Consider the following 25,594-nt stretch of genomic DNA (forward strand, 5'->3'; position numbering starts at 1 on the left):
ACCTTGTGACCTCGTGAGCCCTCTACGGCTTGTTTAATCCTAAGGTCAATTAAAAGCCCATCAACATCTGAGCTGTTTTCACGGAATGTTGGAAAATTGGTATGTTTTGCAGATAATTATAGGCTGATTTACTAATTGCTTGTATCGATAGCTTAAAAGGGTAAATAAATGTGGTATCGGCGAAATTTGAGGTTGATTTGCAAAGTCTCAGGTCGTCATTTTCTCAGAAAAAATATGTAAAACATGCATGCATGCAAGTGTGCATGCACTGAACTTATTCATGCATGGAAATCAAATGTTGTGATTATTTATTTATTTAGTATTAGATCTTATTTTGCCTGGGAAAACCCAATCAGTGTGAACACTGTTTTCCATGGGTGCCCAGGGGTCTGAAATTAAAATAATTAAAAGACATAAATTTATACAGTTATCATGGTTATGGCAAATTTTAGTCCGAATATTAAATCAGTCCCAGAACAAAATATTAATTTCTGACATGATCGTGTTCTGGGTCTGAACTGTTTCCATATGAAATGTTGATGGCAAATTGGACAAAAGAAGCACATGGTTCTACATGTACTTGACAGCCTTTTTAATCCCTATTCATGTTACGCGAATCACGCTATTGTGGACCATCCTTCTGATACTTGAGTGTTTGGACAAGTGGAACGATCTTTTGTCTACCTTAAAACGGGGTGTATCTGTATCTGTAGCAATACTGCTCAACGCTTCAAGTGAAGCCAGACGAACAGGAATAGTTGTGCGCATGCGGATTGCTGTTTATTGGAGTTGCTTTAGGTAGTTGGTTGCTTGGTTCTTGAAATCTTTGAAGTCTTGTATCGTGGTGATGTGGTAGGGTAGCTTGTTCCAGTCCTGTACTGTCCTTGGCCAGAACGAGTACTTATAACAGTCTTTGTTTGCGGTTATGATTTGATATGAGGTGAGAGTGCCTAGAAGGACGTTGGACCGGCAGAAGGAGGTCGTCGACCGGCAGGGGCAGGAGACCCTCTCTAGCCTTGTGGAGGATGGTTAACCTATTGGCTGTTCTACGATCTTTTAAAGAACACCAATCCAGCTCCTTCAGCATGTTAGTGACGCTACTAGTTCTTTTGTGGTCATTCATAACAAAGCGCGCTGCGCGGCGCTGCACCATCTCAATTTTGTTACTTAGATCTTTTTGGTGGGGGTCCCACACTGAACTGGCATATTCAATGTGGGGCGCTTTACAAGTGACATGTAGGCATTTTGTTTGATTTGCTTGGTGCAAGAGTACAAGTTTCTTCTAATAAATCCTAATTGTCTGTTTGCAGATGATGTGTTGCGGTGAATGTGATTTGACCATGAAAGATTGTTGGAAATCTCAACTCCTAGGTAGGGATGGCATTTTGTCTCTTCTAAAATGCTGTCTCCCAATTTGTAATCAAACATTTTAGTCGAACGTGCATGGGTGATCCTCATGACTAAACATTTTGGATATTGAAATGTAGTTGCCAATCATTCTGCCATTTGACAAGTGTGTTTAAGTCATCCTGGAGTTGATCATGGTCATGATTGTGAACTATTTGCCTATAGATAACACAATCATCGGCAAAGAGCCGGACTTCAGATTGTATGTTTTGTGGCAAGTCATTGATATATATGAGGAATAGCAAAGGTCCTAGCACCGTGCCCTGGGGAACGCCAGATAACACATCTGTCCAAGCCGAGTGTTCACCCCGACAACGACCCTCTGTTTACGGTGCATAAGGAAATTTGCTATCCATGTGTGGATGTTGTTATGGATGCCATAGTGTTGTAATTTAAGGAGAAGGCGATTGTGTGGTACCGTATCAAATGCCTTGCTAAAATCCATAATTACAAGATCAGTTTGTTGTCTGTTATTTACAAAAATGTAGTGAAAGGGCCAGGTCATGTGTTGTTAATAAAAGTTGTGATTCGCATGAGTGGTTGCGTCTGAAGCCATGTTGTTTTGTGGTGAGAACAGAATGTTTATCAAAATGATGCATGATGCAGTGTTCGATTTACCTGGATTCGCATCGCAAAATGCGAGTCATTTTTTACAAACTGCTACTCAACTACACAGACCAGTAGCAAAAAATGCGATCCCAAAAAATTGGGGAAAAATGCCTACTTGCGATCGTGAACCACGCTGATATACCATCATTTGCAAGTTGCCATTTGTCGAAGTCAAAAATGTTTCCATAAATTCTATTTCCAAGAAAATAATCCACAAAAATATGACTCAAAAGTCCCTAAATCGTGATGTTTACGCCATTAAACTAAATACAGTATCCTCCCTTGTATGCAAATTTATTTCCAAATGTGTTGTGTTACAAACTTCCATGTATTACCAGATAACTAAAAACGTGCATATTAATTTTATGACGTCATAGAAGTAGCACTGTTTATATGGTGTATAGTTCAGTGGTGAGATGGAAATATTGTGTGTCCTTGCCGACAATCTTCCAAAATTATACAAGATTTTTAGGATTTCATAGATTCCTCACATTATTTTAATGCTTCAGCTAATAAATTAGTGAATTTCCTCTACTCAAAAATGTAGGACTTCTCTTGATTACTGAAGGAAAATTTGCGTTTAGAAAGGGCACACCAGACAGGGTCTAATTCTGCATAAAACCAGGCAAAGTTATTTCTATAGATCTGCTGCGCATTCAAATTGCATTGTATTGCATCGTAATTTCATTTGTGTCTATGCTAATTATGTTTACACAACATGAACTCACGTGTTTTCAAGCAAATTCGTCGATAATAGGTGATCAAAAGCGATCGGAATGTTACAAAAGTACAGATCGCATTCAGCTTACTTCATATGAGATGATCTTTTGAAAAATACGGCATAATTTGGTCTTGGTGTTTGCGGAATGCTATGCAGTAAAATATTAATACGTTGCGGCAATTCATGATTGACAACTAACAATCGGCGTGTCCTTCAGATCCTCCACTGTCAATTTCTTATCCACTCACTAATCCTCACAAAAGCTTTGTGTTGATTACGTAATGTGTGGAGGCAAATTGCAATAAGTACAATGAAATAATGAGTAGGGCGGGCTCCGAGGCGGGTTTCTTCTTCATCTTACGTAACAGTATTGTTCTCCAAAAAACCCGGAAGCTTGTCGTTTGGAGCTCTAGCTGAAATACAGCAAGATAATGTAAGATAGTAAATGTAAACCTGTATTTTAGCTAGAGTATCTCGAGCTAGGGCACACGATAATCAGCTTACGAAGTTTAGGTGCCGAATTTTGAACCACATTCGGTCTGCAACACTGCAGTTGCATAACATTTTTTTAAGCATTGAGTACTGGGATTGAGTAATCTGTGAGAAGATAAGAAAATACAAAAAAATCGATAAAATATGGTGAAAACAAACTGCTACTCAAAATTTTGGAATTGCTACTCAAATCTGAAAGTGAGTAGCAATTTTTGCTACACAAAAAAATAGATGAAAATCGAACACTGGCATGATGTGTGAATGGATGACATGTTCTAAGACCTTGCAACATATGGCTGTGAGAGAGACGGGCCTATAGTTCGAGGCAGCTGTTCGGTCTCCTTTCTTGAAAATTGGGCTAATATTGGCACTAAGCCAATCTGATGGTAGTTCGCCAGACTCCAAGGATCTTTCGAAAATCATACATAATGCCGGGCTATCTCCTCGGCTGCAACCTTGAGTATATAGGCAGGAATACCATCAGGCCCTGGGGCTTTGTGAATCTTGATGTTCTGTAAGAGTTTAATGATGCCCTCTTGTGAAATTTGAATGTCTGGTATTGTGGGATAATTGCTAGGTCCTAATGTTGGTAATGTGTCATCTTCATTGGTAAAAACAGATTTGAATTGGTCATTGAGAATGTTAGCCTTAACATGGTTGTCAGATTCCAGAACACCTGAGTTGGATCTCAGGGTAGATATGCCAACAGAGTCGGTCTTCAAATTCTTCATGAAGGACCAGAACTTTTTGCTGGAATCTAGACAAACAGAGTTGATAAACTCTCTGTGAGCCTTCCTCGTAGCTTTCTGAGTGGCCTTGTGCAAATCATGGAAGCGATCAAGAGATTCCTGGTCCCCGACTTTCTGTTTATGGTTAAACACACGCTGTTTCTTTTTCAGCTGTCTCTTAATATTCCTCCCTATCCAAGGGGTCAGATTGCGCTTACTGACCATGCGAGTCGGAATGTGGGAATCCATGGAATTCTTGACCGCTTTCTCAAAGTCAACTCATAGGTCACTCACAGAGCATGATGAAGGATCACTAGAAATCAGAGTATCACTAAATTGCTTGAGATCATTTCTGATGGCACTGAGGTCAGCTTTCTGATATAGAAAGACCTTTCTAGGCTTGGTTTTAATCACCTTGGGCCTAGAGCTGACTATGATCATGGGGATACCGTCATGATCACTCAACCCTGGGATAAGTGAAAACCTTTCAACCAGGGTTGGATTGTTGGTGAAAAATAAATCAAGGATGTTTTTGCCTCGAGTAGGTTTAGTGACCATTTGCTCAAGGCCAAAGTCTGCAGCAATCTCAAGCATGTGTTTGGAAAGTCCAACATACTGGGAATTAGGGGTGACACTCTGAGAATCCCAGTCGACTCCGGGAAGATTAAAATCGCCAGCAAGCCAGATATGGCTACGATTAGATCTTTTGATCTTGCTGAGCGAATCCCTAAGTTGGTCCAAGTACTCAGTGGTGTTACTAAATTGATGCGATCGATAGAAAGCACCAACAATGATCTGTTTCATCCCTTGGACTGAGATAGAAATCCAGACAACTTCACAGTTTGAATCGAGATCAATTCTGTGAGTGGCGATGAGGTCGTTCTTAACTGCAATCAGAACTCCCCCTCTAACAGCAGAACCAAAGTCACGGTCTTTTCTGACTATTTGGTACTGTGGTGGGAACAATTCACTACTATTAATGGAGCAATCCACATGGGTTTCTGTCCCTATGATGACATCAGGGTTATTGGTGTCTATGCAACAAGCCAATTCAGAAATCTTGCCCCGTATACCTTGAAAGTGGATGACTAACACTTTCAGGTTACTACGTTTGGCCGGCCTGTTATTATTGCCAGGAGTAGTACGCTTAATATGAACACCACTGGTCGCTCTAGGCGAAGATGCCGCCAGAGGAGGGCTTTTTGGCCCAGAGCTATTACAACTAGCGTGGCTAGTGTTAGTTTCTAAATCAAAATCAGTTGACAAAATTGAATATGAGTTGGACACGGTGACATTAGATGTACTAAAGAATGAGTCAGTAAAGTTTGGCAGTCCACACTTAATACAAATCCAGGAGACGCTGCAATTGGCAAGTGCTTCGTGAGTTGACAGGTCCATGTTCAGGCAATCCGAATGGCACCATTCCATGCACCCGTCGCACCCTAGCGCATGCTGATTCCATTTAACCGCTTTGCTGCAGATCATACATGGGAATTTTGGTGTGTAGGGACCTGGATTGGGATGTAAGTCACCTGCACGTGCGAGCATCAGTATGGAAATATAACACAAGGTGATCTTCCACGGCCGATTACAACTCGTAATCCTCAAAGATTGGGGTCCTGTGTTGCTTAGGACTTCCAATAGGGCCGGGAAGTGGTTAAAATAATTCTGACTAACTAAACTGATCTCATTTGCTTAAAAAGTTACCTTTTTCAGAGTCTTCATTGAGCAGCGACGTAGCTTGCGACACCATCACGGCGTCTTCATTCAGCGTAGTGATGTTTTGTTTACAATCCTCCGGTCACATGACCACCCGATGGGTGGTCAAGTGTCAGCAGATCATTGTAGATGGCGGGCAGGTCGTATCCGGCGTCCCTGTTGAGCGTGGGTCTTTGTGTCTTAATCTCTATGGCTTCCCTGATCTTTCTGTTCCAAAAATGGTCTTCTCTACCGATGACTTCCACATCTTCAATACTAATATCATGTTTATGATCAGCTTTGTGATCACCGACTGCTGTTCGGGGCAGTGGTTCTAGTATGTTCTTTGAAACGGGTGCCGAGAGATCTGCTTGTCTCACCAACATAAGTGTTCTCACAGTCGGGGCAACTGATTTTGTAGATTACACCACATTTATTGGGTTTTGGGGTTTTGTCCTTCGGATGTACTAGGAAAGATCTGATGGTATTGACCGGTTTGTGGTAGCGTTGACCCGTGGTCACGGAAAATATAGGATAGTTTCTCAGAAAGTCCTTTGATGTATGGCAGCGGGACATTGATTTTTCTCTCATACTGTCCAGTTGTTTCTTTGCGATCTTTCTTTTTTTTTTGGTTTGGGGTTTTAAACATCCAGGACTTATAGCCGTTTGCCTTGAGTGCAGATTTTACATGGCTCCTTTCCTGTTGTTTGTCCTCCTCTGTAGTGACTAATTTGTCCACTCTGTCCATTAGCGTTCTGACCACTGACCTTTTGTGCTCCAGATGGTGGTTCGAGTCAAAATTCAGGTATTGGTCAGTGTGTGTTGGTTTGCGATATATGGTGACCTTGGTGCTACCGTCATCCTCAACATGAATACACGTGTCCAAGAACGGGAGTTTACCCTCCTGTTCAGGTTCGTTTGTGAACTTAATGTTCTTGTCTAGGCTGTTGATGTGCGATGTAAATCCATCTATGTCATATTCGTGGATGAGGATTTAACGTATCGTCGACATAGCGAAACCATTTCGACGGGGCGAGGGCTGTAGCAAGAGCCTTGACCTCGAAACTCTCCATGTATAGGTTGGCCACTATGGGAGAGACGGGGGAACCCATCGCCGCACCATGGGTTTGCTTGTAATATTGTCCTTTGTAAACAAAATAGGTGGTATTGAGACAAAAAGTGAGGAGTTCCAGGATATGGTTAATTTTGAGGGGGGGTGCGATCCTTTAGCGTAGCGTCTTTCTCCAATTTGTCCCTGACAGCTTGAATCGCGTCTGGTAATGCGGGAATGCTCGTGAAAAGGGCAGAGACATCATATGATATCAACTTCTGCCCTGGAGGTACTTCCAAGTTCTTAACTTTTTCCACTTAACTCACCACTGTTGTGGATGTGGTGTTCAGTTTTACCTACTAAGGGACTGAGGATATTGGCAAGTACTTTGGCTGCATTGTAACTCAGACTGCCAATGCTAGACACTATGGGTCGGAGAGGAGCTTCCGGTTTGTGAATTTTGGGAGTGCCATAGACTTTAGGGACTTCCTCAGTTGTGGGGTAGATTTTGTGTTTAATGTCTTGAGGAATGGGATCACTGTGTTGCCATTCGCGTATTATACCAATAAGCTCACGTTTGTATGCTGGCGTGGGGTCTTTAGCTAGCTTTTGGTATGTGGTTTGATCATTGAGCAGAGACTCCATCTTATCTTCATAGTCACTGGTATTAAGAACTACAGTGGCACGACCTTTGTCGGCCGGTAAGATCGTGATATTTTCATCTTTTTCAAGTCAAACAGAGCTTTCTGCTCACCTTTCTTGATGTTACACGGCGGCACTTTGGATTTGCGAAGACACTTAACAACATCCGCTCGTAAGCTTTGAGCTTTTGCTGGGGCAAGTTGGCGACATGCTACTTCCGTGTTTACAATGTATTCTTTCATCGGAATTTCCCGCGGCGTGACGGCGTAGTTAAGTCCTTTTTCAAGCACAGTTTTCTCATTTTCACTCAGTATCCTGTCCGATTTATTGATGACCCATCTATTCCTATCTATGTCATTCTCTTCCGCTCGATTTTTGAGCAAAAACTCTACGTCGCTGCTCAATGAAGACTCTGAAAAAGGTAACTTTTTAAGCAAATGTCAAACATGACAGAGTCCAATATCAGTATACACGCTGCTAAACTGATCTCATTTGACATTGAGGGTTGATACTGAAGAGTATCAGGCATATGTTCCATCCAGGTTTGGTGGATCTGTAAGCCAAATCCAACAATGAATAATAAAGAGACCAGAACAATGTCAGGTCTCATGGGGCGAGCAGGGAGTTTTCACAGCAGCACTAGAGAATTAGGCTGATGAAAACTAGCGTCGGGGATAACTACGCTCACGCGATCTTTTAAAGCAGGATTAGAATGTGTAGTGATGACACTATACAGTCAACCAAAACTTGGCGCAAGCGTGGCGTACCTGACAAACTTTACCCTCGGCTTCGAGCACAAAATATTTTAAAAATAATAAATACACAATATATAATATACAATGGTATGCATAGATAGTAACACAAGAGCCCAAATAAGGCAAGGCAAATCAATCATGCGCGCATGCAATTATCGTACAATAAGAGCGCTTGCAATTATGAAATGCAATGAATGTCACAAGAAATATGCAATTAGCACGCAATTGAGCAATATAAATATGATACAAAAATATATGGCAATATGACAACGCCGATGGCAATGTATACATGTATGATAATACAGTATACAGAATTTACATGTATTATACAAAACATGTAAGTCTGTCTAGCAAATGACAGGAAGGATTTTAAAATTCAAACAATCCAACTTACAATATCAATCAAATCAATGGAGCACGACTAGCGCAAATTTTGATGCGCATGGCTGCACGCACAGCAATGTATTATGGTACAAAAATATAAATACATATCATTGAACAGTGACAGCGCCAATTGGCGGTGTATACATTATATAAATAAATACAGCAATCGAATATATACATGAGATAAACATTAACAAGCAAGCAATTGCCGATGGCAATGTGAGGACAACAATTAATCCAGCTTGCAAGTTACAATAATATTAAGCTAGCACTAACGCAATTGGCGCGCGCACGCTCACAAGAATCAATATACAAAGTAATTATCAATAAATAGAAAAAGCGATAAATATACAGGTATGTATAATCATGATAATGAAGATGCAAATCATGAAATGTAAACATGGGGTCATACATTCATGCAATCGACAACATGAAAGAGGCATGTAAACACAAGCATGAAAATGCTCAAAACAAGGCATATGAGAGGGACAACCTAACCCCACCGGTAGAGTTTCTCACAACCACCGTCCCGCGGTCCAAGGCACTACTGGTCTAGCCCGCCATAGCTACGCAATAGGGTTTAGTTGGATGAAAAAAAACCCTCGTTGACAGACTGACTGTCACTGACTGTAGGTTGTAACTCAATGTCAAAATGGCCGCTATTGGGTCAGATGACTACAAAACTTCAACACAGATTTTTGGTGATATAAAAGTCTTAAACTACCAACAAACCACACTACTTGCTCAATAGACGTTAAATGAGCAAATCTGGAGAGAGTTTATGGATGGATGGAAAACATAAACAGGGATTTTGATGGATGTAAAATCCCACGACCTCCAGGTCTGAAAAAAGCAAACCTCCGTCGACGCATGCGCACCAACCTCCTTGGACAATTTTAATGTATTGTCGTAAATATTTTTATAATGATCAGTAGAATTCTGAGTTTCATGTTGGGGTTGGCAAGTACCAATAGAGGACAGTTCATGCCCATAGTATGATAGAGTCAACTCAAGTTAATTTTATTTTCCGATAATTTTTTGGGGGCAAAGTTTGTCCAAAGTGACCCCTGGATTTGGGGTGACTTTGGACACCATGTATTCAAGTGCATGTCCAAAGTCACCCCGACATGAAGAGTAGAGCAATGGAGAGGGTGGAAGTAGTTGTGAGGTGGGTAGGAGCACAGAGGACGCTGTTGGGGTAGGGCATGGTCACTGTGGTGTATTTTTTAAACAAAGTGTCCAATTTTTTGGTATTCGTTTATTATGTCCAAAGTCACCCCGGAAAGGAAGCCAAACCCTGAGGTGACATTGGACACAGCCTGCTTTTAAATTCTTTCAAGAGAGTGGGTTTTAATTTCTTAAAAGAGTGGGTAGATATCATAACTATCCAAGTAGGTTCTTGATTCATCTGTGTTCACTATCCAACCAACAGGCTTGAGTTTCCAATGCACTCTTATGTTCCGGTGGAGTAGCGAAAGTTTGACCACCACAAAAATCCTGTATTTTATGGGCCCAGCTAAAAAGTTATGAAAAACATATAAGATAACACATTATACTGGGAAACTTTAGTCATTTGTAATGTCCATACATTACCACATAAGAGCATATAAAAATATTCTTAGAAATTTTAAGGTAAAACAGCCTACATGAAATAATAGTTTTTCCCATGTGTGTCCAAAGTCACCCCACCGTCCAAAGTCACCCCGTTTTACGGTACCTCTCTATTTGTAAACAGACGAGAAGGTCAAAATTGTCATCCTCGCCGAATAGGAAAGACAGCGTAATAGTACGGCACTAGGCAAATTAATTTATAAAAAAGCATTATTATTAAGATGCAATTCTTTAAAAGTTCCAGGCTTAGCTGGATTGACTGCTGGAAGTGGTGCTTTTGCAGCAGTTGGAAGGTTGTTGAATGCTAAAGCCCCCTGCTCCCCATAACTTAATTTTCTACTGTCAGATTATGTGTTGCGACAAAGATATAGGATCAAATTTCCCTGAGAACCAACTCTTGTCCAGTGACTATGAATGTCAGAAACAGTATAGTACATACATTTTGTACACTGCAGCTCTTTATGAAATTTGTTTAAAAAACCCTGTAAAATGAAATAACATATTACTAATTTTACACCCATCAACGCTTTCCTGTCCTCATAGGCTGAGTGTTTATAATTTTTGATATTGATGTTTATGATACCACCTTAATTACGAACCGCGTAATTCTAGTTATTCAAATCATGAAATGTCAAAAATGTGACTTGTTCCAGGTTTTGTCAGAACGGGTCACATATATGTGACCCGCTCCCACAAAACCAGACATGAGTCTAGACTGCGGAACTCAGTCTTCCATGATAGTCGTCATATATCATGTGGTTGTATTATGACTATCAGGGAGAGACTGAGTGATCAACCTGCATATACACGGAGGTGCACCCTTTTGCGTGTTGGTTACCTGTTATTTACGTTAATTTTAATTGCATCTTCATCCGTCTTCCATCCATCCAACTGAGATTTCTCCTTCTACTGACAAACAATTATAGTGCGGTACTTTTATTTTTGTTGATTGTAAAATTAATGCATTAAGGTTACACACTTTTTTGTGTACATTGTAGAGGGCCGAAGGATTCACTTTATCATATGTAATAAAAAAGTATTTCAAGAAATCAAAGACGCTTTTGGAGTTAATATTGTAGTTGACTGCTGTCTGTTTTTGTTATAAACAAAACCCCTCTTTATCAAAACATTTACTAAACTTGAACATTGCTTATTTGTTTTGACAGAATATGGTCTGCATCTGTGCATGATTGTCATCATGGCTTATGGAATAGACCCAAGAATTGCAGCAAACATTAGACAAGCTTGCCAACTGCGTGCATCCAGGCTTCTTGATCGTGCTCAAGCATTGAAAGAAAAATCTAACAATCATGTTATAGAAGGCATTAATAAACTCATCAAGAAGATTCAAGCTGAGCAGTCCTTCATTAAATCTGTAAGTCAGGCAATGGAATTATAATAAAGTTAGAGATAAAGAAACTATTTCACGTCGGATGATTCTGTCAATTAAACTCCAGTCCACATGGCCTATGATTGGTTAGTAGCGCATAAAAGAGAGGTTGATTCATCTGGTGCCTTCATTGGAGAAAGGGAATTGTTGAAAATGTTGGTACATTTTTGTACCTTTACGAAGCAAAAAGCAAGTTTTCGAAGCACTTTTAATATGGTGTGTTCAGAAAAAGGAGTTCCTAACTTTTGAGACAGTATGTTTTAAGATGAAAAACTAACCAAAGTGAGTGCTGTTTTCCACTGCATTCAGAAATTTCAATCATTATGACAAATCATAAACAAACCATCTCTGAGTTTGATTGGCAGTGATGTTAGACATGAACTAGTATCTTTAATTCCAATTTTTATCATCAGAACAATTCCTCAGAAGGAGAGAGGCGACAGCGACAGATAGACACAAGGACATGAAAATGTGTGTAAAGTGTGTGTGTGATGCTTTTGATTGAGGACACACTGAGAAATCACTTTGTAACAAAACACATGGGTATCATGGATGTCCAGTTGTCCACGCTTTCTGCAAGGTGTTAACAGATGGCAAATAGTATAAAAATACTTAAAAACATAAAACTCTAAGAGCCCATGGTAAGGCTAAAATATGTGCCTAGCTGCAATAAGACGAATAGAACTCAGGAGATATGTTGCTGTTTGCATACATTTGCATGTATTACACATGTAGGGGTGGGGGTGGTCCTACGTATGGATGTAGATTTTGTGTGGGTATATGTATGGGGGTGAGAGAAAGAGGGAGTTTGTTAGTTTTGATTTCTTTCTTGCTGAGTGACATCTACAAATGTGTCCAGTTCAAGACTACTTCCTTATTCTAGAGCTTGGAAATATCAAACAATTGAATTTTCCTTTAGTTAATCTTGTTCAAATCAAAATCATTCTCATCTGAACACTAAAAGCAAATGTTGATATGAATGCATTTTTGATTCTAGTGTTTGTATCTTAATATGCCATGTATCTCATTTTTCTACCCATAGCTCCAACAAGGACAGATCCCAGTAAAAGAGAACCATTTAAAAAGCACCAATCTTAGCCACTTGGAAGCAGTCATCTACACAGCGGAGTCATTTGGTGAAGTGACCAGTGTCCTGAGACCTGTCCACTACCTAGATGAGTATGGTCAAGAGAGTACATTACTGTTAGATGTTGTTGGCCATGGTGGTAGGGCTTGGATAAAGATTACTGCTAGGAAAGCCAAAGCTCTACACAGAATATGGCAAGGTACATTACACTGCTTCAGGGTGTTCAACACCTTGGTTCGATTTACCTTGTGTCGCATTGCAAAATGTGACACAGTTCTCAAAACTATTATATAAATGCATCATATAAAAATGTGATGCAGATAAATACCTAGATACAGCTTTCATTACCTGCTTTCATAGGCTCTAAAGCTGCCTCAAATTACATTATGCACATCATTTTCGAAGCAACTAAACCCCTGAAATGTTGAATTATGGCCTAATTCACTTCAATAATTAATATAATTCACAGTAATACTGATTTATGAAGTGAAATTTTAACAGCAAACACGACCTTGATATCGACAAACCACAGCATGAATTTGTGCTTCCATGTTTGTTAACGATCAACCCTCATGTTTGTGGCTTGAATCTTTGCTAACTAACTACTGAAACATTAGTTAGATGAAAACAAACATTGAAAATTACTTTCAAATATTTTCTTCATTACAAAACAATGACCAATTTTCTTGAAACTTTAGGTTGTGTCGGAGGAAAGTATTGCTCATGCAGTGTGTTGTCATCAAATGCACATATTAAAAGTAGATCATTTGTATGTTTGTTTTTATTGGATATTCTATTACCCCCACGACCCATTATTCAAAATCGTGCACTGTGATTTGTTGAAACGCGTCACATGACAGACCATTAATTGGCGATAAAGTGTCAAGGGCAACAAACTTTATGTTCTTCTATCATCACAGCGCACAGCAGAGCGCACAGCACACCTGCTTATGTAGGGGAGAATGGAATGTCAGGGGTGTGTTATTGTATGTGCATACCTGCTTATAGGGGAGAATGGAATGTTAGGTTGTGTTATTGGAATGTGCATACGCTTTGGCTACGCGTATGCGCTCAACCTTGAGATAAACAACTTGAAATATTTGGGGAAAAAATTGATATTTTCTCTTTAAATTACACTATTTTGTGGTAATAGAATAGAAATAAAGGGTACAGCATTATCCTTTACATGCAAATAATGTGTCCTCGGCAGTAAAACGTTTAAATAATGGGTTCGCTGCGCCTCACCCATTATTTACGCTTTACTGCCTCGACACATTATTTTCGTAAAGGATCATGCATTACCCTTTATTTCTTAAATATAATGGCAATAAATGTAACTTTTCATAGAAAACATCAATTTCATCAAACTTGTTTATAGTTAGTGCAGTGGTATAAATGGGGACAGCAAAGAGTAAAATGTCATTAAATGACTAAAAAATGGGATGAAAATGGGGGACAAAAATATGTCTTTGCCCACTCACACTAGAAGGCTGGCTATGCTGCTGAGTTAGTGTTTAGAGCAAATATTGCCCATGTTGCAGCTTTGAGATTATTGACCTTGTTTTCAAATGATTGCAACCTTGCGTGCATGTTTTGTTTTGCAAACGGATATATTATTTCCTATTCTTATATGATCATTATCTTACCAGGCGAGGGAGAATATGGAGAACATGATATAATAGAACAGGCCAGTCTGTATTCCTATGCAAGCCAACAACATCCTATCAACTATAGCCCACCAACAATACATGTGGTATTCTATGCAGGAATAATACAAGCAATAGCAGGTAGGTGTGCTCCTGGAGCATAACATGATATAATAGAACAGGCCAGTCTGTATTCCTATGCAAGCCGACAACATCCTATCAACTATAGCCCACCAACTATACATGTGGTATTCTATGCAGGAATAATACAAGCAATAGCAGGTAGGTGTGCTCCCAGAGCATATCTTGTTGATGTTTTTCATGGCATTTATTCTGTAAAGCTCCAGGAGCATAATATGATGAAACAATCTGAATTTTGCCAGGCTCAGACCTGAAACTTTTCAGCTTTTTAGCAGATTGTAGCTTCTGCTGTTGCTCAAATTTTGGTGTTTTCTTTTATTTTCAGCCCAATTTGAGCTATTTTACCCCAATTTCATGTTGAGCTATTTTACCCCAATTTCATGTAGCTTTTCAGCTTTTTTGAGCATTTTCAACTATTTTCACTAAAGGTCAATTATAGGTCTGCAGCCTGGATGCAAAATCAAGTTTCTAAATCTCTCTATTAAATCTTAACATGTTATTTCAGTTTTATTATATGAGGCAAGTGTTTCTGATCATCATCTCAAATTTGAGGCAAGTTGGATATACGTGGTCTTTGAGAATCAGTGTTTCTTTGTATTTTGATGTTTTAAAAATAGATCAATATATCTAATGAGAAAAATGGCTAATAAACTTGGTGGAAAGTTTTCTTGAATATTATTTTCCCCAATAATGCATGAATAACCATCAACTGATGGTGTCTGAAACTTAGCTAAAGTTTTCTTTTGACCTAAAATGATCACAACCAAAGTGTTTATAGTTTCCGGCAAGGTTCTTCAGCGGTCTGACGATTTGGCGCTGTTTATAGCGTAAACACGGAAGTGGGGTTCAGATTGGCTAATTGAATCATGCCATCTTCACATCTGCACCTCATTTGCTGATCAAGTCGTGTAGCAACATGTGACGTAATTCTGTTTACGCAATAAGCAGGAAGAGCAGTCGAATACTGCTGAAGGAATTTGCCAATTACTAAAATTACTATTATATTTTGCCGAGTTTAAAACCTGTTTTCTGATTTCTTGTTTGCAGATGAGTTGCAGGATCAAGGAGCTGTAGTCCATGGTCAAACATTTGCCACTGAGGAAGAATCTGAAATATCTAAACCAGACCCACCTGTATTCTCTACTCCAGTATCTGAGGTACGGCCGCAAAAAACAAAACAAAACTGTTTTATGTGTCCAAATAACCCAGATTTTTGTTTGTTTTAAAAATGCTTGTATAAAATTAAAATTAAACATTTTGAAAATTTAGCCATAAATGCAACATTTTTTCATTCTTATGTGAAATAATTTTGTTGTGTTTGATGTATTTTTGATTTTACAGAATATGCTTGCCCTGTCTGAAATAGACAATTTTACCAAAGTAAACCTGGATGTGACCACGTTAATAGCGTTGGTATCAGAGCTTACTCACGGCGGATGTTGGTATACATTTCCAGAGCCACTTATAAGTGAATTGGCAGAACAGGAAAGATTACAACCTTTATTACCAGAATTAGATGCATTTTTACAAGGTGAGAACTAAAATAGATGTATTAAGCAGTGTTAGAGTGGGTAGTTTGGGTGTGGACCACCACAGGAAGTAATTGTTTGTATCAAGGGCGTAAGGGTTTGTGGAGGCTGGTGCAAGGATAGGGAATGGCGCCTCTTCTTGAAGGATGGAAACAGCAGACCTGCTCCTACATGTATAATGAATCTTCCTAAACAAATCAATTTGATCATAATAATCAAACTATTTTCGTTGAAATGTGTGCGATTTTTTGTTTTGAACCACACCCCTTCAATATCATCTTTAGCGTCATCATTTAGATGCAAGGATTCCCACAAGCTGCCTCTTATGCTATATGTGCACATCCTAAGTGCAGAGATGCCAGTTTTCAGTTTTTAACCTGAATTCAGGTTTTTTGTGAGTTCAAATTCCCGCGCTTTTATTTATTTTCAGCCTGTTTTTTGGGCTTTTTGGCCTGCATTCACACGCTTTTCAGGTTTTTTGAGTGAAACTGACTGGCATCTCTGTAAGTGGCATTTCTGATCCTTGGATAAGGATGACTAATGTGTAGATAAAAATTGCTCATAGAAAGTTTTGGTTATCTCCATGCTTTGTGTGTGCCAAGTGTGACATGATGGTTTCCTATGAAGCCCCATACAAATATAAAGATGGAAAACCCTTACCTGATAAACTGTCATATTTTATAGTCATTTCTTTAGAGTGTTAGCTTTTAAGTAAATGCTGACCTGGTCAGCAGCAATTTATGTAAATCTAAATCTATATCCTGGGTCTAGATCTGCATTTTAAAAGCCACCCATCATTTAGGACGGGCAATTTACCTCTGGAACAGGAGAAGTTAATAGTTAATATTTGAAAGGTCAAATTAGGATGGACAATTTTGTTCAAATGGTGGGCGAGTCTCAATTGCCAAGACGCTCGAGTCGTCCAAATCCAAAGTAAAACAGCCATGAACTTGAGGCCTCAAGCAGAAGTTCTTTCATACTCCAACATTCCCAATTAAAGCTAAGTCATGTATCCATTATGCAGTGTTGCCAGTCTTCAGGAAATTTCCTAATTTCGGATGATCCTGTACAAATGTATAGGCAAAGTACATTTTTCAGGATTTTTTTGCCATTTCAGGATTTTTTGACAACACTGACTGGCATCTCTGATATGTGTTTTTGTTTTATCTGTATTTATATAGGTAAAGAGCTCTATGCTTGCAAGACAGCACTGAAGGATTTCCAGAACATCTTGAAGACTATAGCAGGTCCAAATGAAAAAATGAGAGCTAATGAGCTTATATCTAGAATACATGCAGTAGATGATTGTTTATCTGAGAGAACCCAGTTATTAGAAGGGAGTAACAAGGTCAAAACTAGGGCCAAGGTAAGACAGGCTTATTAGGAATATGAGTACCTAAAGTGCATATCAAATTATGAGTTGTGAGCCATGCGGACAGCGTATACGAGCATGAACGCAGAAGTGATGAACAGTCATACTGATTGGCTGATCAGCAAGCATGGCAAGACTGTTGACCCATTGATTATCGAGCACGTAGAAGAGTCTACTGAAAAATTATGAAGTTTATTTTAAGGAGGGGTCCAAAAAAAATAATGTTATTGGGCAGGAAAAACCTGCGATGTATAGCATTTTGCCTCTCAGTCAGCGCTTCGTAGATACACACGTGTCACAGAGTAATACGCGAATAAATGCCTGTGCATGGACAAAAATCGGTGCATGAAATGTACTTTATCAAAGACCTGCTGCCATTCTTTCATTTCCTCATGAATATTAATACTGTTTATGAATAATAATTAATGCCGATAAATACTGCAAAAAATACTAATTTCGGCAGACTTCGGAAAAATATTCTGAAACTGGATGATGTTGTTTTGGTGATATTTACCCCATGGGCATTGATTGTTTACAATGAGGGGTATATCATGTATTGAGCCAATCAGAAATATGAGAAGGCTAGTCAGATGGACTGAAGGGATAATGCTAGGAGATCTAGAAGCTGTATTTTGATTGGTTACTCAGATGATTATATCATGTAATTAACCAATGAGGGGCACTGTAAGAATGGCAGTAGTGCCCATAGTAGTGGCCATCAAGATTTGTAAATAGTGCTAAATTAAAAAGCTCACTCATTTTAAGGTGGAAAACATTTAGTATTATAATTTAAGACAAGGTACAGATTTGTAAGAATTCATCAGACAAAAGAAATCTGCAGGTGACAAACTCTGGCAAATGGAGTTCTCCTGTACACTTCACATGGTTGGTATTTACTTTAATAAAAAGTGCTGGTAGTCTGATGAAATAGTAGGATCTCTTATCATTTTGTTGTTTTCACACTTGCAGGCAATATTTGGGACTGGTGATTTTCTGCAAGCGGTCACTACTACAGCTAATGTTGGCTTTATCAGAGCAGCTGCAAACCAGGTAAGAAGTGGATTCATATTGTCTCACCTGAACTCTCTATAATTATCCACCTGTTAAACCCCTGATTGGGCTATTGGGGTAACCTGAATGGCTGATTACATTTGAATCTTACACCCTCTGTGTGGAAAATAAAGGCCATGTCTTCCATAGGGGTAGGAGATTCCCCCTTTGCCCTCTGGCTATGCCACTGTTGACTTCAGTCAAGTGGACGTACTGATTGTGTATGGCTGACTGCCCCAATTGGAAGGCTTGTAACCAGTTATCTCAAATTCAAGTCCAGTCAACTCATTTGGCCTAAACTTTAGCTTTTGGTCAAGTGAAGTTCCTCAAGTCACTGTACAAATTCAATGAGGTAGAGTCATTGAATATCACTTGAATCAGTCACCTCATTTTACTCACAAAATAACATGTATATTGTCCGGACGTTTTCAAAAATCGGTAAGGGAGGCCCTCATTATTTGTTATCATGCAATTGCAAAGTGTTTGTCAACATATCATAAAAATGGTGAGGACCCTAATATTTTTGTTATTTCCTCAAAAATAACAAAACAATAACCCCTAGCTTGAAGAGAGTGTTTGCAATGTGTTTATAAATGATAACCAAGAACTTCTTAACATGGCTTAGTAAGGGAGCAAATAAGAAAAATAATAAAAATATTTGAAAATCTCCAAAAATTGGTGAGGGCGGGACGATATACATGTTATTTATTTTACTTGGCCTAATACAGGATAGCTCACAGATCAATTGATTTGATATCGTCACAAAGTAATGCTGCAAGTTGATTACTGCAACATTGTGCTTTTCAAACTGTATAATTCGGTGAAATAATATTAATTTTGCTTATTTTAATAATTTTGTTTCTTTTGTTTTTCCCTTTATTTTCAATCCAGGGTGTCAATTTTACAGTTCATATACACCAATCACGTGCTCTGACTGAAAAGAAACAATCATCAGCCATCTCGTGAATCCTGATCAAGAACAGGAGCATGATGGGAATTATAACTCAGGTCAAGCAGGGAATTGTGGGAAATCCTCCTCATCCTCCACGATGTTATTACCAGAGCAGACCAATAGCAAAGATTGTGTACCAAAATCGTTAGCAGGTCTCTCGTTATCGGAAGGAAAGTTTGATGTGAATGCCAAGCAACTCACATCCCCTATCTCTGTTATTTAAAGTAGCTAGAAGAATAATGGGCTGTTCCAGGAACTATTCATACACCCTGTATCTTTGTGATGTAAACCTATGGTAGAGGTTGTGAGAGGGAGTGTGAATGCATCCTAGAATAGCCTAATTCATCACCTTGACTCACCTTTGACATCTTTCTAATCATTGTTTGGTAATGTTCCAAATGTTTGCAATTTTTTAATTATTTCTGTATAACTTTGTACTAATCTCCACCATCATCAATACCTATATATCCTAGGTGTGATTTGTTTATCAAAATATGCATACATATAGGTAAGATAACAAGTTGATGTACTCATGTCACATTTAATCTGATGTTGATAACCAGACTTTTGATAGCCATAGTAATTAACAGTCAAATAGTTTTGTAATCCACTTTAAGATGTGCAACCCTTGCAGATAACAGGTGCATAATATATGCATTATATGTGGATACACATACACCCACCCCTACACCCTCCTTAAACACAAAGCAAGATACACATGTATATTGGTTGGCTGACTATCATGCTAGCTCGCCTCAATCGCCACCGCTTACCCAAACTCGATTGCTAGCGTGCGATTTTAAGCACATATTGCTTGTTTTGAATCAGCCAAAATTGAATCCATGCATTTAACTCTCAGCACTTTTCAATATCTGATTTATCGTAATAAATTAGCCTTAATCCCGGAGAAAGATATAGGGGATATCAACAGTGCGTAAGTGTTACATGTTGGTGTGCTTGATGCTTCACACCTATAGTCTCGTCTCAAGATGAGAGTAACCCCATATTGGATTTTGCAGTGGCAGATTAGAATCGCGGGTGCCAACCTAATCCTGTGGGGTGTATACACGCATAGAAGGGCGCTTTGTCCATACTCTGGCAACGCAACATCGTATATGCACTGATTTGAATCTGCCACTGCAAAATCCAACATGACGTTACAGCTTGAGACCAGACACACTATAGATATGATCACATCCAGTCAATCTTCATAATCTTGTATACATTACTTGTGATACATACTATTGGTGATGCATGCTGCGTAGTAGGAAACTATATTCTACCATAACCAGACTCCATGTGTTGTAAAATATACATAATATGCATGTGTCGTCTGACGATTGCCTTTTAGGCATGAAACTCAGAGTAACGACTACCTATTCTGGAAGGTCTGTTCTTTGAATTTTTATACGCTCTCCCTTTTGGGATTGAGCACTTTATTCAAAAGATAGTCTAACTATGAGTAAAATGTTGTAATATGCATGTTTCAATACTTATAGTATATGCCTTACCCAAAATGAAAAGTTCAAATATTGGTTGAAAAATTGATAGAAAATGCAAGATTATTGATCAGTGTGGTTCCAATCAGATGGCTATGCCGCTGCACTTCAGTGCAAACTCTTCAAATTGGCAGGTGTGGCAGGTGCATATTGTAAGTAAGCAATTATGAAGCTATAATTGTGATAACACCTGTTACAAGTAGACCCATGTTTTGTGCAATATCTGCTCAAGTTCAAGTTGTTCATATTTTGTTTATGTGAGGAATGACATTACTAAACACATTAACTGCAACAACACTTCTGAGTCAACATTTTCAACACTCTGGTACTATTTTTTAGTGAGACCTATCTACCAATTTGATATATGAAACTCCTACAATATTTCCTCGAATAGTCGCTCCCCTTAAAATAAACGCCCTGCCCCCAGCAGTTTTTGTGATGAAAATAACCATCAAACTAATACCCCCCTCTGAAAAAAGGGCCCAATTTTACATGTTTTTGACTGCAGTACAACAAATTTCACCTGATAAGTTCATGAAAATTGTGCATAAAATCACAATCAGTACACAAATATGTGGCAGGCACCATTTCAGATAATACAATAGAATCTGTTTATGTACATATTATTGTGGTAGATAGCAATTTCTGACTGTACTCACCCAATAGGGTCTATCTTTGGTTTGAGCTGTCATTTGCCCTACAAAATAACATTGGATATACATGGTATTTAAGCATTAGTAAGCCTAGATGCAACTCTTTAGCCCAAAATCTTTTATATGTTAACTTTACAGATTGAAATTGAAAAACAAAATCAAAGTATTTACACTTGTCACATTCATTTATATTCCAATGGAGATTTGAATACAGGAATCTCTTTTTCCATGTGACTATTCCCATGTTAAGCATGTATTTTAAGAACTTCATATTTGTCATAACTTTACAGTACAATGATTCGCTTTCAGATTATTTTCAGCAACTCTTCACAGTAATCTACTTAATACAATATTGTTAAGAAAAAAAATTAAAATTGAAGATTAGAAGTTACAAGGTGATTGTATTATTTGGTTGGTTTTATTTTGTTTGCATCTCTGCAAACAAAGTTACTTCTCTGAAATATACCTTAGTTTTATTTCAACATATTTTGTTCCTAAATTTTGTTAGATATATATATTATAGTTGTATTTACTACATCTATTCATCTTTACTATGCAAAAGAATAAAGAGTACCAAGATTATATGTCAATATGCTTTCCCAGTTAAAATCCAATCACCCTCTATGGAAGACATGACCTTCATCTTCCACTTAGATTTCAAATGGAGTCACCCATTCAGGTAACCCCATTTGAAATCTACACCCCCTGTGTGGGTAAATAAAGTAGTCATGTCTTCCATAGGGGGTGTATGGAATTTAACGAGAATAGCCCAATATGTGATGCGATCTGATTCAACCAGACCAAAAGTGGCTAGGGCTAGTTCACAACACTAATAAATACTTGCAGTACAGTGTACCAGTAATAATGTCCGAAACTCTTAGCATGTGTTATTAACTTGTTTAAGCTGCAATACACAATCAGTCCATTACTGATTTATGTGGCTCAAATTGCAGAATCGGACAATAAGAAACAGTCTCTTTTCAGCCAATTAGAGATTAAACGATAGGAATTTTTATTTTGGCTATCCTCTACCGTGTGATAGACGACAGGCAGGTCCAATATTTTGAGTACCGGCTACCGGCACTACAATAAAAATATTGGACCTGCCTGTCGTCTATCATAGGTAGAGGATAGTCAAAATAAAACCTCTCAGCTATTGCAAATGGGCCACTTTGATCTAACCCTTCATAATGAAGATTGTGACTGTAACACATCTGTCAGGCAAACAATGAATGTGTTGGGGTTTATAGACAGGCCTTTAGTCTTAGTTTGAAAGTAAGCCTATACACCCAAGTATTTGGTATATTATGTCACTGAAATAAATGCTTAGAACACAAAATTGTAATACTAATACCATATTTGTTGGGAAGCTTTTCAGGTGGCAGATATAGTAGAATAGATATTAGTTGGGTATTAGGGAACAAAGACTATCGTTTTATGGAAATATATGTTATCCAAATTGAAGACCTAGGTACTGAAAGGGGGTAAAGTCACAACATCATGAATAATGAGTTACTTTCTCTAAGGGGACTACATGTATATCTACACCCTCTGTGCAAATTTTATATTGAAATAAATTTGTAGAGAATTGAAACTGCATCAATAAAACCACCTTGCATTGGAACTATATACATGGACATGGGGGAGCGAGTTGGCGCAGCGGTAGTTCCCTCGCCTTGCACCACTGAGGTCCCGGGTTCAAGCCCCGGCGTGACCCAAGGACTCATGTGCACTTGGTTTATCCTGATTCCATGCTCGCTCTCACAGGTTTTCTGCGGGATCTCCGGTTTCCTCCTGTATCGCAAAAATTGGTGATTAGTTGTTTGGTTAGTTATCAAAAACTTCCTTCACCCAATGGAATTTGGGGAGCTGCACAGATAATTGGTGGATGTTACATTCTAAATGCGGATAGGTGTGCGCCGTTCAGCAGCAACTGGCCTAGTTGATGCGATCTGATTGTGATGATTCACCATTGCAGCGAAATTACAGCGCTTTGAGTCCTCTAAGATCTGGAGAAAGGCGCTTTATAAATCCAAAATTTATTTTTTTATTTTATTTTTAACAACCTTTGTCATTTATCTAGAAATGCACTCAATGTGACTTTATCCCTTTTTAGTTCTGAGGTCTTCAATTGATATTTAGGGTCAAGACTGAAAGCATTATATTTGTCTTAAAAGAACTATTACCCTTACTGCTATCATGTAGATTGACCCCGGGAGAGAGCCTTTGTATTGCATACTCGCATGGCAAGTGTCCTTTGTATATAAACTGATTCCTTGTTTTGAACAGCCATGTCTGTATTCATCAGCATTATGCAAATTTTGTTTTTTTGGATATATAGTTTTTGTTTTGCAGTACAGGTATATGGCCAGTATATAATAGTTCAGTATTTTGCATGCATTTTGCCAGTAGTGTGTGCATCCCTGGGAATGCATCCCTGGGAATGCATCTTACATTCTTCATCCTCGGCCTGCAGTGTATGTAGTCTTACAGTATGTAATATACATATTACATATACCACAGCAAAATGCACACAAAATGATGAACTGCCTATACTGGCCCTCAGAGTTAAACATTTTGTTATATACCGTACACGTCCGCCTATGGGCTCCCTTGACACAAGTGGAATTTTAGGCACAACCTAAAAGTGCCCTCCCTTAAAATTCCCACCAGCAATTAAGGGCACAGAACTTTAATTCTTGATGGGATTTCAGAGGAGGGTGCTCTCTATTTGCACATGATATTTACCCCAAGGCAAATGAGCCCAGGTGCGCCATTAGGCGAACGTTTACGGTATGAGACTAATTTAGCTAGTTTCGGGTTCTATATTTGACTGAAATAATGATTTGATATTGATAAGGTGAATCTCTCTTTCATAAAAGTTGTAACTATTTTGTGAAAATGGGCTATTCCAGAAAATGAGATGCACAAATTCAAAGTGAAAAATTCCAGTAGAAAAATAGTTCAAAATCTGAAATCCTCAATTTCAGAGGCTCAATATGAACAATTTTGTGATTGTCATTCACTAAATTGCATTTCCATGCGTTTTCCAGTAATATTGGCAACTGGAATTCCAGTTGTTTTCAGAAAGCAAACTTGGAAATCCTGACATTTCTTTTATTGAAAACTTTCTCCTCTATAGGAGGTGTGTATTTATTTTCTGGAATAGCTAAATGCTGTATGCATTATACACAAGAAAAAATATTAATTTGTCACTTGAGGTAACTTAGAAGTAATAATTAGATGTATCATCAGGAAGTTTCGTTAGTTGAAGCTGTCTCTAATAAGAATCAGCTTTACTGGTGACATGATTGGATTTACAAAACGAAAAAATGTTAACAAAAATAGCGTATCTCTTACACTTTGTCACCAAGAGTTGTAGAACAAAACCAGTGATTTTAATTTTAGGCCCATTCAAAGCTGCCTCCTTTGGCTGAATAGGGAAGTTCACAGCATGTTTTATGTTCTAAAATGACTATGGTTTTATGATTTGTCAGAAAATTGAAGAAGGATGTGATTTTGGTTATCTTATTTTCCACCATAGATATTGTGGAAGAACAGAAAGGTTAGTTTTGTTAATACATTTAATGGTCTGCAAACCAAAATGAAAAACGTTTTAAATATATTTTTTTTTTTTGGTTTTGAAAAAAAAATGTTTAGTAACATTTAAAACTTATGTTAATGTAAAGGTCATGAAACATTTTAAAAATGTTTTGGATGAAAAAAAACCCCAAAACACTACAAACATCTTTTAAAATGCTGTTATAATATTGTAGTAAAATATTTTTTTGCAAACCTTTTACCGGAATATTTTGTCAACACATAAATAAACGTTTACAGTGTTTTGCAGCAACTTTCTAAAATGTTTTAAAATGTTATTAAAACAATGTTTATATTAAAACATTTATGCTCTTTAGATAAACTGACATTTAAAGGTTTTCTGGCAACATTTTCTGCCCTTTACAAACTATTTACCAAAACGTTTTGTTGCTGGGACTGTACATGGTACATCTCAGTAGGAACTAGAATTTCCTAGATCATTATCATTTAATCTGAGCAATAGACACATGCAATATATAACTCTAAAGCTTCTTTTAATGAGCAACAAACAGCTTGTTCAAAACTGTAAAACCTTGTCTATAAGCATATATAGTGCTTCTGATGAAAGCTAAATTAA

At 38.2% G+C, this 25,594-nt stretch overlaps 1 protein-coding gene across 1 annotated transcript; it reads left to right on the forward strand.

Moving 5' to 3' along the window:
- Positions 1-16: 16 nt before the first annotated feature.
- On the forward strand, positions 17-19,551 carry LOC140156756 (UPF0415 protein C7orf25 homolog). Its single transcript, XM_072179717.1, has 9 exons — positions 17-99; positions 11,265-11,473; positions 12,531-12,774; positions 14,225-14,362; positions 15,410-15,519; positions 15,704-15,893; positions 17,073-17,257; positions 18,233-18,313; positions 19,205-19,551. Exons 2-9 carry the CDS (start codon positions 11,285-11,287, stop codon positions 19,277-19,279), a joined length of 1,212 nt encoding a protein of 403 aa, XP_072035818.1. The 5' UTR covers positions 17-99; positions 11,265-11,284; the 3' UTR covers positions 19,280-19,551.
- The last annotated feature ends 6,043 nt before the right edge of the window (positions 19,552-25,594 follow it).

The sequence above is a fragment of the Amphiura filiformis genome, chromosome 7 (genome assembly GCF_039555335.1).
Source record: "Amphiura filiformis chromosome 7, Afil_fr2py, whole genome shotgun sequence".
Taxonomy (NCBI): Eukaryota; Metazoa; Echinodermata; class Ophiuroidea; order Amphilepidida; family Amphiuridae; genus Amphiura; species Amphiura filiformis.

Coding starts and splice junctions, on each gene's coding strand:
- LOC140156756 (XM_072179717.1), top strand. CDS start 11,285: ATGATTGTCATCATGGCTTATGGAATAGACCCAAGAATTGCAGCAAAC. Junction 15,894..17,072: donor ATTAGATGCATTTTTACAAG/GTGAGAACTAAA, acceptor GTATTTATATAG/GTAAAGAGCTCTATGCTTGC. Junction 17,258..18,232: donor AGGTCAAAACTAGGGCCAAG/GTAAGACAGGCT, acceptor TCACACTTGCAG/GCAATATTTGGGACTGGTGA.